Below are 12,602 nucleotides of genomic sequence, written 5' to 3' on the forward strand. Positions count from 1 at the left end.
GTGCGCCGCGGGCCTCCTGTCCGCCCAGGGCCCCGGGGGCGGCCCGCCTCTACATCGCATGCCTGCGCCCCTGGCCCCGACAGACTCCGAAGGGCCTGGGCCAGTCTCTCCAATGGCCTCAGTCACTTCTCGGGGTAAGGCAACAGCAGACAGGGACCCCGGAACCAGCTGGCACGTCCCGCCGCAGGAAAGGGCACCCCTCACCACCAGCTCTCCCACTATACTGAGTCTGGAGGCGACCAGAACAGTCAGGATGTGAGAGGAAGGGGTGGGGGCCAGGCCTCCCTGAAATCGGACCAGCCCATTCCCCACCTGCGAGCACTTCTCAAAGGCAACACAAGGCCGAGAACTGCCCGGCCCGGGCGCAGGGAGCGCCGTGCTGGCAGCACGGCTAGGGCACCGGGACCCCTGAGGTCTCCAGAAACTGCTCCCTTAGGCCCTCCACGGGCAGGGGCTTCCCTGGGCCAGGGCTCTTCCTCAGGGGGGCAGGAAGGGATGCTAGAGCCCCATCCTGCCACCCACCCCAAGGTGCAGCACTGAAGGGGGTGTGGGGTCTGAACCAGCCCCAAGGCCAGACTCAAGGCTGTGAGCACCAGGGCCCCAGTTCTCCCTCGGGCTGGGGGCACCGTCTGTGCTGAACCTCACCCTTGGGTGACAAGGTGGAGGTGCAAACGCAGCCGCAGCTGCACAAGGAGGGCCCTACGGGGCTGACCAGTCTCCACTGCCTGACCCGGGTCGCCTTCTCCCCGTGAAGGAGAAAGAGAAGGTGAGGCTCATGGAGGGGCGGGCACTCCTGGCTGAGGGCACAGCACTGTGGAGCCCCGAGCTGGGAACCTGGGCTGTTTGAGGCAGGGCTGCCGCTGAGAGGGCTGGGTGCTGGAGGACAGAGATGAGGTCAGGGAGGTGAGGAGGCTGGATCATGCCAGACCTGCAAGCCACTGCAAGGATTCAGGCTTTTCCCCACGAGCGACAGGGCTGTGCAGGGGAACACGGACTTCTGCCTTCCCTAGAGCCCCTGGCTGCTGCTCAGAGGACAGACTGAAGGGGGCGGCGGCAAGGACAGGAGCAGAGAGCCGGGAGGAGGCTACTGCTACCGTCCAGGCGGGCAGCGACGGTGACTGGCCAGTGCAAGGCCCAACCTGGACCCCAGTTGGTGTGGACCCACTCTGCCTTGCAGGCCAGAATAGCAACAGGCTGACACCCAGTCCCTGCTGGACACTTGGTCCGTGCGGAAGCTGGACACAGTGCTGTCCCCAAGCCAAACCTGCTAAGCAGCACCTGCTCTGTGGTCCCAGGGCCCTCACTCCCCATTCCCCCTTTACTCTGGCCAGCCATGGTGGCTTCATGCTGGCTCGTGCCTCAGGGTCTGTGCACCTGCATCCTGCCACCTGCAGACCCTTTCCCAGTCCTTTCAGCCTCTGGCACCTCCAGAGACCTCATCCTTGGACCTTCCTCTCACTGTCCAGCCTCCGCCCAGCCTCCGGAACCCTGTACTCGGTGGCACCTCCAAGCCTTTGCCCAGGAGCCCTCCACATCTCCCTGCACACCTGCCCCTTCCGTTCCGCCAGCCCGGTCAGCAGCAGAGCTGCCCTGGGCAGAGGAGCCCCCAGCTGGGGCCAGGCCCTACCTTGCTGAGGTCCTCGGAGCCGCCAGGCTGGCCCGCGGCCAGCAGGGCTGACGGTCGCAGGAGGGGGTCTGGCAGGAGCTCCAGGCGCGGGCGCTTGCTCTCAATGAACTCCAGCTCCGATTTGCCCAGCTCGGGCAGGTACGAGTGGCCCTCGGGCCGCAGGTGCAGCTCCTGGGACCTGCAGGAGGCAAGAAGGCAGGGCCTAAGGCAGGAGGACGATTCAGAGGCCCCCTGGCCCCCACGCTGCACACGCTCCTCTCGCCAGGCCAAGGTGTGATCCCACGGAGGCCTCCTCAGAGCCCACCTGCCCACATTACGCAGTGAGGCCCGACAAGGCAGCTCTGTCTTCCGCAAACCCACAGTCGTGAGCGCACCAATAGGAAGGGGGTGCGGGGCTGACACTGAGCAGTCTCCCAGGCTGGTGTGTGGACTTGCAGCACCGGCCCCTCCTGGAACTGGCATCCCACTCAGACCCGCCGAGTCAGGCTCTGCATTTTAACAAGCTCCCCAGGGGATCCACAGGCACACCCCAGGCCAAACAAGCTGCAGGTCTAGGCAGACAGCAGCGTGCGAGCTACCTTCCCCGCGCACAGCCAGGGCAGACATCACTAGCCAACCGCAGAACTGCTGCTGCTAGTCTGGCCCAGCCGCCCTCTCAACTCAGTCCAGCAGCCCGTGCAGACGGGAGCTGCCAGTCCCACCACGCCTGACTGGCTCCTCCTAGTGCTGCCCATTTGCCCAGACAGGCACGGCCTTCCTAAGCCCACCCGGTGCATCTTCCATCCAGGCCCCAGTCACCGCCCACAGACAGCCTGGATGCGGCCCTTGCCGAAGCGCTTCTCAAGTTCACGTTGTTTCCTGTGGTCTTAGGGTAAAATCCAAACTCGTTCCTGTCCCCACAGTCCTGCCCAGGTCCTGGCCTGGCTCACCCTGCCCAGCGCATCCCCACCCCAGGGCCTTTGCACCTACTTGCAAGGCCTCTGCAGGGGGGAAACTCTCACCCCTGAGGAGCACCCGCACCCCTCGCCGTCTGCCGTCGTCCTCAGCGCAGGCTCCCACTGGCCACGCCACCCCTCCTGGCAGCACATGTTGGCGCTGCCTGCTCCACAAGAGCAGAACACGGGACCCGCACTGCCTGGCCCTGGCACGCAGCAGGTGTGCAGCTGGTTTCCCAGAGCATAAGGCCGCTTCCCTCTCTGCTCACTCCCCAGGCCCTCGAGTCCTCCTCTGGCAAAGCTGGGTCCCAAGCCAGGCTGTCCCATCCTAGGAAGCACGAGGCTCTTCCATATAAACACGGAAAAGGCCCTGCAGGGGACCGAATGGTGCCCCCAGAGCACAACTCCGAACAGGGCCTTACTCAGAAACGGTCTCTGCACATGCCAGTGGTTAAGGATCTCGGGACGAGATCACCTTGGACGAGGTCACCCGGCTCAAACTGAGCGCTGAGGTCTTTACAGGACAAGACAAGGACAGAGGAAGGTCTCATGGGGCAGAGGCTGGAGGGTGTGGCAGCAGGTCAAGGAACACCGGGGCCACCAAAGCTCGAAGGAGAAGGGCCCCCCAGAGCCTTCAGGGAATGCAGCAGCAGACACCTGGATTTCAGCCTCCCAGCCCCCCAGAACCATGTGGGGATAGCGCCTACTGTTCAAGCCAGCCCCAGCCCCGGCCAAGGTTATGCGTGGTGGCAGCTGCAGACCGACCAGCACTGGGCACCGCCCAGCCTCCACCAGCTTTGCCTGCTCCCGGAGAGACGCGTCCTTCACTGGGACATGGTGTGTGAAGGTGAGGGTGACATTCAGTCCCCCAAATCCTTTCTGATCCCCAAATCCTTCCCCAAGGGCCTGGAGGAGTCACGCACATCATTGGCCGTGGGCTGCTCCTGCCCTGTCCCTGGCAGGTGCTGTATGACACGCAGTGACGCCCTCTGACCCTCTCACGAGAGCAGCCATTCTCTTGGGAGCAAGCAAACTTTTGCTGATGAGCAAACCAGGCGTCTCCGCTCTCGGGACCGAAGAAGAATCGCTGTGTCTAAGCACCCTGAAAGTGCTTTTCCGGGCAGTCACTCAATCTGGTGCTTAGAATAAACCACATTAATTATTATTTATGCAGAGTGTGATTTCTGTCTCTGCAGGGCTCGGCCTGGTCTCTGCATCCTAGCCCCAACTGAGGAAACACGGGCTGTTCCTCAACCTCGCAGTCCCGTCGGGAAAATGGGCATAGTTCCCCAGAGTGGGGGGGGGCGGGCAGGACGCTCCACAGCAGATTCCCGAGGACCTGGGTCCCCTCAGCTGCCCTTGCCTTTTCCTGTCCCACCTGGATTTAAGGGGCGCTGGGCCAGCCCCACCTGGGACAGGGACAGCTGCCAGGAGGCAATGGGAGGGAGACAGAGGCCCACCCGAGAGCCTGCTGTGGACACATGCTCCCCAGCCTCCTGCTCGTCACCCCTCTCCTGCCCAAGCCACACCCCCCGAGGCCACTGAAGGGCAGTGGCTGCTCGCTGCTCCTCCCCTGGCTGCTCGGAGTCCCAGCCATGTGACCGACACCCTCATCTAGCTGCCCCCAGGAGCTCCCACTCTTCCAGAGGCCTCCGCGTCTCCACCAGAGAAGGCACACAGGCCTCTCCTCACCGTTCATTCCCGGGCTGGAACTCAGACAGCAGGGACGGCCGCCTCCGCTGGGGCTGCACGATGGAGCTGGGCGACAGGTGCGAGTAGTCGCGGGGGTGGTGCTGAAACTCCAGCAGCCCGACGTCCTGCAAGGGGACAGAGGTGGTGAGCGCAGGCGTGCATGGGGACCCGCCACCCAGCACTGGGCCACAAGGCAGGCGCCCAGCTCCCGGTCCAGGCGGCGTGCCCACGTCCCGCCGGCCTCCCGAGGCCAATGGGAGACGCAGCACACGCAGCTGGTTGGCCCTCGTGCAGGCGTGGAGCCGAGTTCTCCCCTCGCAGACTTGCTGGGCCCACAGCCTTGGCCAGGAAGCCCCTCTGCAGCCGCACAGGGCCACGGCTGGGGAAGGCCGGGGCCACACGCCCACGGCATGCGGGACTGTGGACACGGGGTACAGATGAGCACCCACCTCTGCAGAAGAGAAGCACGCAGCATGGACAGACACACAGACACGGTGTACATCACTTTCATTGATAGCACGCCGGCCCTGGCTGACTCGGTCACCGCCTCCGAGCAGTCCCCAGGACCAGCCTTGGCCCCACCTGGCCAGGCCCGTACAGCCCAGTGGTAGAGGGAATCCTACCACGTCAGCTCAGAGGGGAGCTCCACCTAGAGGGCCACCACCCCGCCCCGCCGTCCTCTCCCAGCGTCGGACCCTCACTGCCCGTCTGGACTCCGGCACCAACGGAAAGGCTGCCTCGCGCGTCAGCAAGGGGCAGACTGCTGCTCTCGGATGCTTTCAGCTGGCACACCCGAGACAAAGCTCACCGTAGCCAATGTGCAGCCCTGACTGCCGAGTACACTCTGGTCTGAGATGTAGTAAGCGGTGGGACCAGCAGTTAGCATAATGGCTATGTCACTGGACTCCCATGTAGTAGGACAGCGGTTCGAGTCCCGGACCCGGTGGCTTAAACTCATGCTCGGTGCATGTGCGTGCCCAAGATCCCGAGAGGAGAATGGAGGAGAAGGGATTGCAGCGTGGCCATCCCCCCTCGGGGTGATTTCTCACTTTTTGTCTCTCTGTCTCTCTGGCGAGCGCACACGCCCTATAGCAAAACCCTCTCCCCCCCAAAAAAAAAGGAAGTAGTAAGTGGTGTTTTTACTTATTATAAAAAAGGACAGACAGAAACAAGTCTCTCAAGAAATCAAGACAGGCTCGTGTCCCAATCCCAATCCATTAGTTCTGTCTGCCTGGAATACTGGGCTGTGCAAGTGTGCTGATCTGTTAGTGATGTCTGCCACGGGTGAGCTTGCAGACAGAGGGGCTGGCGAGCACTGGTTCCCTCTTGGCACCTTTTCTTAATGCCCTCAGTACCCTGTGAAGATCTACTCGTTCTCTCTTTCCTAGGCAGTTATTCTTACAAAGAGAATTAGAGAGCACGCCAGGTGAGAGGGAAGGTCCCTGCTTCAGACGGGACACAACCAGCGCACAGGAGGTGTGGCCCAGGGGTGACGCAGGAGAGGCCTGGGGTCGGGGCCAGCAGCCCTCAGGCTGGAAGGCTGGAGAGAGGAGCTCCCCGGGCAGCCCCATGTGGAAACAAAATGAGACACCGCAAGGGACCAGGCGAGGCCACCTGTGTGTCCCACTCCTCAAACCCACTGTGCTGTCCCCTCCCTTCCGACTGGACACCGACCGTCGGGAGGAAGCACCCACACCTGCCACCTCTAGTCCCTCTCCCCTCTCTAGATTCCTCCGTCCAGAGGCAGGCAGGGCTGAGCCTCCCCACCTGGAGTCTGACACACACAGCAGGTGCTGGAGACCAGGGAGGAAGCCGGACCTGAGGAGGGAGGGGGACCTCTGGGCTGAACGCAGACAGGCTGCCAGACACAGAGCCCCTGCATCACACACGCACGCACACACGTGCAATGGTGTAAGGAAAGACCAGCAGGCCCACAGTCTGCCAGGGAGAGCCTCAGCCATCGGTCTCTCCTGAGCAGAGGCGGAGTCCAGCTCTGGCAGGGCCGCACAGGCCAGCACCGCTGCTGCCAGATGGGGAGGACAAGGGTCTGCCCTCGCCGCAGACCCCTGGCCTCGGTTTCCCACTCTGGGAGCTCGTCCAAGACACACCGTGGGAGCTGTTTCATGGGGGCCACAGGCTTGAAGCAAGTGCCCAGGGCCCCGAGAATGCCTGGAAGCCCTACAGGCAAGGAGGACGGGGGGGGGGGCATGTGACCACAGGCGTGGACGCACCCAGGCTGGAAATCTCCAGGCCGACTCGGAGCAGGGCCTCCCCGAGTGACGGCGACACCCTCAGTTAACAGCAGTCACAAAGGGGGCGGCACTACCCCACATTCACAGGCACACGGCAGCTCCCGCCCTCCTCAGAGGGCCACCGTGTGCCAGAGTGTGACGAGGGGCCAAGACGTGAGCGCGTCAGGACCTCCAGGGCACGTCACACCCAGGTGACAGGACTGCACGTCACTTGCGGCAGGCTAGAAATTCACAGACAGGCCTTCACACTGTCGCTGAGGGTGCAGGTGCCGCCGGATGAGCCCAGAGCGGGCAGGGGCAGCGCCGCACACATCACACTGTCCCTCAGGTACCCACTGTGCCAGCGTCCCGACAGCCAAGGGAAGAGGCCCCGTCGGTAAGAAACACCTGAGACGCATGCCCCGGCCCCACGGACAAGGCTGCGAGTGGTGCCACTGGGGCATGACGCGGCACCCCACCGCTGTGACCCCGGCATTGACGACGTGCCTGCCTGCTTGCCCTCCCGCAGGCTCAGCGGGGGCTCTGCTATCTCATGACTCCCCTTGCTCAGCGAATGGGGAAACCGAGGCACCGGGAGGGGTCTCACAGCTAGGACATCCCTGTGGGAGGAGGTGAGTGCAGGCGGCCTGGCTCCAGAGCACAGAGAAGTTAAGAAACTTGCCCAGGGCCACACAGCAAGAAGGGACAGCGCCGGGGCTGAGCCTCTGGATCCCCACTTTCAATTCAGCCATTCAGCCCACAGACTAGGGGAGCTTGGAGAGCTCGGAGGTCCCGGGGACCCAGAGAAGGCGGAATCGGGCAGGGGCACTGAAGGCCTGAAAGGACACAGGCATGAGAGGGGCACGGGTCTGTGGGCATTTCGTTCCTGGACCCTCAACCCTGGGAGACCCTCCGGGAATGACGTGGGATCTGACACCACTGAGGAGAGAAGGGGAGCGTGGGGAGAGCAAGGGGCACGGGGACACGCTGCAGGGTGGACGGGGCCGAGGTGCAATGCAGAGCATGGCCGAGGCTGGGGCCGGGAACCGAGCACTCTCCTCGGTCTTGGGGCCAGGCCCCTGCCTGCAAGCACGCCCACGCAAAGCCTGCCACTCGTGCGTCCTGGAGGCGTGGAGAGCCCAGGTCCAGCAGACAGCAGTGCTGCAGCCTGTCACCCCCCTGCCCGGCGCAGCGCCCAGGTCCTGCAGCTGTGGGTCTGCACCCACCAGGAGGAGCCCGGTGCCCACTGTGCACTCACTGCCTGCAGATGCCACCCGAGCGCGTCACGAACCTCGACCAGAGCTCAGACCCACCACTACACCACAGATGGGGAACCTGAGGTGCTCCCGGGGTCGGGCGAGCAGCCCACTGTCACTCAGCACAGCGGGGACAAGCGAGACTCAAAGCCACACTGCAGCTCTTCCAGGCTCCAGGGAGGACTCGCTGTCAGTGTTCCAGAAGAAGCCTCTGGACCAAAAGGTGCTACCGAGAGGCAAGCCTGAGGGGAGGGTGCATGGCAAGGTCCTAAGTCAGTCCAGACCCTCCCCTGGACCCGCCAGACCCACTGCTGTCTGAGGGACCAGGACACCAGCTCTCAGGTGGGGCTTCTATCTCTCCTGCCCCCATCTCCCCCACTGTGTCCCGTCCCAGGAAGACTGAACGCTCCAGAAGAAGAGGACTGTCATAGGTGCACTGTCCTCGTCTACGGGGACACTGGGCGGGGTGGACTAGGTGGGGGTGGGGTGGCCTGCAGGTACAGCCGCTGACACTCGCCTCAAGTCAGTCACAGGGTGGGCGGAGGGGGGCTTGCGGGTCCAGCCGCTGACACTCGCCTCAAGTCAGTCACAGGGTGGCAGCAGCTGGGACAGCCAGACCCTTCCCAGAGTCACAGAGCTCCGGACCCTGCCACTCGGTGACAAGAGGAGATCCTGCTGCCGCCCCGGCGGGCAGCGGGAGGCGGGAGCCAGGTATCCGGAGCACACAGGCGGCCCCAGCTCCCCACACCCGGACAGAGGTTCCAACCCGCAGCAGCCCAGCTGGCCCTGAGCCTCCGCCTGGTGAGGGTGGTGACCACCAGGTCCACCCAGTCACATCCGCGTCACTGACGGTCCAGCAGCAGAGTGGGAGGTGCCCAGGGTCAGCCCGTGACCCCAAATGCTTGGGAGAGGGCCCAGCGAGGCAAAGAGCAGGAGGGCGGGAGGGCAGGAGCCCGAGGGCGCTGGCCAGCCCATGGGGAACCGGCAGGCACAGCCAAGAAAAGCAGAGCAGCTGGGGCCCTGGGCATCGAGGGACCCCACAGAGGCAGCCCCACCCGGCAGCTACAGGGACAAGCACGAGGGACAGCAGGTGCCCACTGCGGGGTGACCGGGCACTGTCCGGGAACTCCACTGTGACTCTAACCCTCATAACGACATAGGAGACGGGCAGGCCGGCGACCCCAGCCTCGTCACGGAGGCCAAGACGAAGCTCGGGGTCGAGCAGAGTGCCTGGCACCCTCACCTGCAGAACGCTCCTCCCGCTGTGGGGCCAAGGGGCACCGGAGCGCCCGGCGCAGGCAGGCTGAACCGAAGCTCCCAGCCCGTGGGGTGCCCGCGACGTGGAGGCAGTGATGGGGGCAATGGCCACCCCCGGCAGCCCCAGCGCATGCCCTTCGGCCCAGCACACACGCAGGTGCCCCGCAAGCACTTCAGGACACGGGGCTCCGGCCGGTGCCGCAGGGCCTGGCTCCCCGGGTTTGGAATTCCTTTTTCTCCTCCAGTTTATTTATGCCATGAACAAATGAGACTGCAAAAGACAGCACTCCCCACAGGGTGCAAGCCCCCCCGGCCAGCCCCGGCCGGCCCCGACCCCGGGCACACGCATAGAGCCCCGGTCACAGACCTGCAACCTCCCAGGTGGGTCGGCCTCGCGGAGCGTCACCAAGCCGCCATGCTACTGTCCAGCCCCTGGACGATGGCACCCTCCCTGCCGCTTAGCCTCCTGGGCCTCGCCTAAGTGGGGTGCCTGCCGCTCTCGGGGCTGCTGATGCAAGTCCAGACAGCGGGCGCTGGCTCCTAGCAGGGACCCAGGACACCCAGTTAACGCAGCTGGCTCTGAAATGTGCCAGGGGCCCAGAGCTCCAGGAGGCCACTGGGGGGACTCCCCTGGCCAGGCCAGCAAGTGCATATGCAAACATCCCCAACGATGGAACGCCGCCACTTCCTGTGTCAGGAGGAGGGGCACACCTGCACATGCACACCCAGAGCCAGCTTCCACCCACTGTGACCGCCAGGCCCCACACCCTCGGCCCAGGACGCCCAGGACTCCACAAGCCCTCGGCAAGCACCCAGAGCCCGCTATCGGCCCAGCCCCAGTCAGCCGGCCTCGGGCACACACGTGTGGTCCCCAGCATTGCCAGCGGAGTGGAACCCAGGGCCTGGCCTCCTGGCTTCACATGCAGCAGACACTGAGGCAGGAAACAGGGTCTCAGCAGCGAGGTGCAGAGGGGAGGCAGCCCAGAGGAGCGATCGAGGGCACAAGCGTGTGGGCGCAGGATCCCAGGAGGTCCGAGCACTCCCCACTGCGGGGAGGCTCCCCAGTGAGCAGAGCGACACCCCGGGCCTCACGGTAGGGGCTCAGAGATACAGCATGGGCTCTAGGGGTGAGGGTCCTCACTGCCTCGGAGCCACGAGCCCCCTATGGAGAGAAAACCCCAGGCCCTGCGGGTCGGCAAGGCAGGAGGGGTGACAGACGGCCCCGGAAGCCACCCCAGCTCTAGAGCAAGGAGGGGCCGAGACAGGTGCATATAGTGGGAGACCCACAGGTGAGATATGTGGGGCCCCACACAGCTGACCGCCCTCCTTCCCAGCTCGGGGAGTTTGTGATGGGCCTGGGAGAGGCCTGAGCCACCCGCGGCCTGCCCAAGCTCTGCCTCCACTTCCCCACAGCCCTGCCAGCCCCACCCCTCCGAGGAAGGGAGGGAGGAGCCACAAGCAGATGGGAAGCAGGGCCCTTACCGTGTGTGGCCGGGCGATCTGCACCGGGTAGGAGATGCCGTGGGGTGGGTAGCGGGGCTCCGTGGCCCTCCACGTCTGCGCCACGGGCTGCGTGGACCCTGACATGTCGATGGGGTGTGGGGGCTCCTGGGCCCTGTTACAGGCTTTCTCGACGGCCACCAAGGATTAAAAGCCAGTAGTCCTGGTCATCTGCTCGCAGGCCGCCCTGTCACAAGCACCTGTGAGAAACCAGACAGAACAGGTCGGTGTGTGCAGCTGGCTCTCGTGCGGCCCCGGGGACAAGAGTGGCCAACACTCCTGCCCACTGACAGCATGGGGGACACGAAAGTGTCTGAGGACCCCCCAGGCCAGCACCTGTCACACCAGCCAAAGGGACAGCTGCCCCTCCCCACTGCCCAGGGCCCAGTCCGGCCTTGCTCTCATCAAAACCCTCGGGCCACCCCTCACTCCGCGGCCTCTGGGGCTCTCGGAGTCAAGGGGTGAACTCTGAAAGGACCTGGCACCTGGGGCCCACCCTGGCCAGGCCTGTCCCAGGGGCGTGTCAGCGGGGAAGGTGCATGAGTGCCCTGGGACGGCTTGTGCAGGACACAGGTGACAGCGTGACCCCAGGTAAGGCCAGGCTCTGGAGGAGGGCATGCCACGGGGCAGGACGAACCTGAGGTCTCCCAGACCTAAGCAGAACACGGACGAGAGCCAGCAGGGCCATGACCGGGGTGGGAGGGCCAGAGGGCTCCCGGGGACAGACAGACGGTGCGGTCCCCGAGGGGAACCACCACAGCCGCGCCGGGAAGCGTCGCAAGGAGTGGGCAAGAGCCCCACAGACGGGAGGCCAGAGAGGAGCAGGAACTCAAGCCTGGGGCCGAGCGGGCTGCTTCACTAGGCTCCCCAGGCCCCCCCACTCTCCCCTCTCTCTGCAAGACACCGCTTCATTCCCAGATGGGGCCTCCTCCCCTCTCCTGCACCAGCTGCTCGGCAGAGGTGGGTCTGTGAGGCCCCAGCCACATGCAAACCGCTCTCCCCCTCCACCCCACAGGGACCCAGGCCTGGACGGGCCACCTGACAGAGGCTGGGTTGCATCACTCATGGTTGGGGTAAGGAGGGGAAACAGCGCGTCCATCATCACAGCCCTCTGTCCTGCCCTGAAACCACCGCGGGAGGGACGCCTGGTGACCTGCCTGTACCCCACCTCGGGATGGTCCAGTGCGGAAGAACACTGAGACTGCGATGAGTGGGAAAGGAAGAGACCTCGGATGGGGGTCCTGACCGTCCACTCCCACCCGCTTCCTCTTCCAGCTGTAACTGTCCTCTCTGGAACGACACCCCTCCCCAGACTCCAGGAAAGGTCACGCAGCCCAGGCCTGGCCAGTCAGGTTCCTGCATCCCCTGGACCAATGACCGTTTCGGGGATGAGCATGTGACCATGCTGGAGACTGCTGCTGGGAGGGTCAGGGACAGGTGCCCCACGGGGGACCTACGGGGCGAGCGCAAGGGTGACAGCCGGAGCTCAAGGGCACAGCACACGGCGGAAGGCTGCCGGCCAGCAGGAGGGCAGAGCCTGCCGGCCAGCAGGAGGGCAGAGCCGAAGGGTGGAGAGGGCACAGTGGTGTCCTGGGGAAGCTGCTCGTCCCCGCTAGGGCAGCCACGAGCTCCTGGCTGTTCTGGCCTGGCCACCTTCAGCTGGGCTTTTGTCCCTTGCCTCCGAAAGTTCAGACGTACGGGAAAGGAAGGGTCACAGAGGAGAGTCTTGAATCAGGGCTGTCACCCTTCTAAATGCTGCAAGCTGAGGCCTGAGGGCCATGGCCGACGAAGCTCAGCCCACCGCGACCTCGGCAGCCACCAAGGGGACGTCCCTGTGAGTCTCACAACGTGGGAACAAGTCCTGCTGCACCATCATTGCTGTGTGGCCTCAGGGACGTCACTGTCCTCCTAGGAGCCTCCACCCTGCCATCTGCAAAATGGGGCAGCCACAGTCCCTGCCCTCCAAGCCAACGTGAAGATCACATACACACATGCAAAATGCACACACAGGGCAGCGACGGTCCCTACCCTCCGAGCCAACGTGAAGATCACATGCACACACGCACACACACACACACACACACACATACACACGTGCACAAAC

The 12,602-nt window shown here is 64.5% G+C and overlaps 1 protein-coding gene across 1 annotated transcript in view; it reads right to left on the minus strand.

Annotated features, from left to right (window-relative positions):
* LOC102501933 (nuclear receptor corepressor 2-like) overlaps positions 1–12,602 on the minus strand; it is a gene marked incomplete at its 3' end in the record, with an annotated part of 79,283 nt that overhangs the window by 12,450 nt on the left and 54,231 nt on the right. The window contains exons 3-5 of the mRNA XM_006163532.3: positions 10,481–10,698; positions 4,255–4,379; positions 1,628–1,805 (exon numbers count right to left, since the gene is read on the minus strand). Of these exons, the coding sequence (XP_006163594.2) occupies positions 1,628–1,805; positions 4,255–4,379; positions 10,481–10,585 (408 nt within the window). The remainder of the gene's footprint in view (positions 1–1,627; positions 1,806–4,254; positions 4,380–10,480; positions 10,699–12,602) is intronic.

This window comes from Tupaia chinensis, unplaced genomic scaffold (genome assembly GCF_000334495.1).
Source record: "Tupaia chinensis unplaced genomic scaffold, TupChi_1.0 Scaffold142542_1, whole genome shotgun sequence".
NCBI lineage: Eukaryota > Metazoa > Chordata > Mammalia > Scandentia > Tupaiidae > Tupaia > Tupaia belangeri.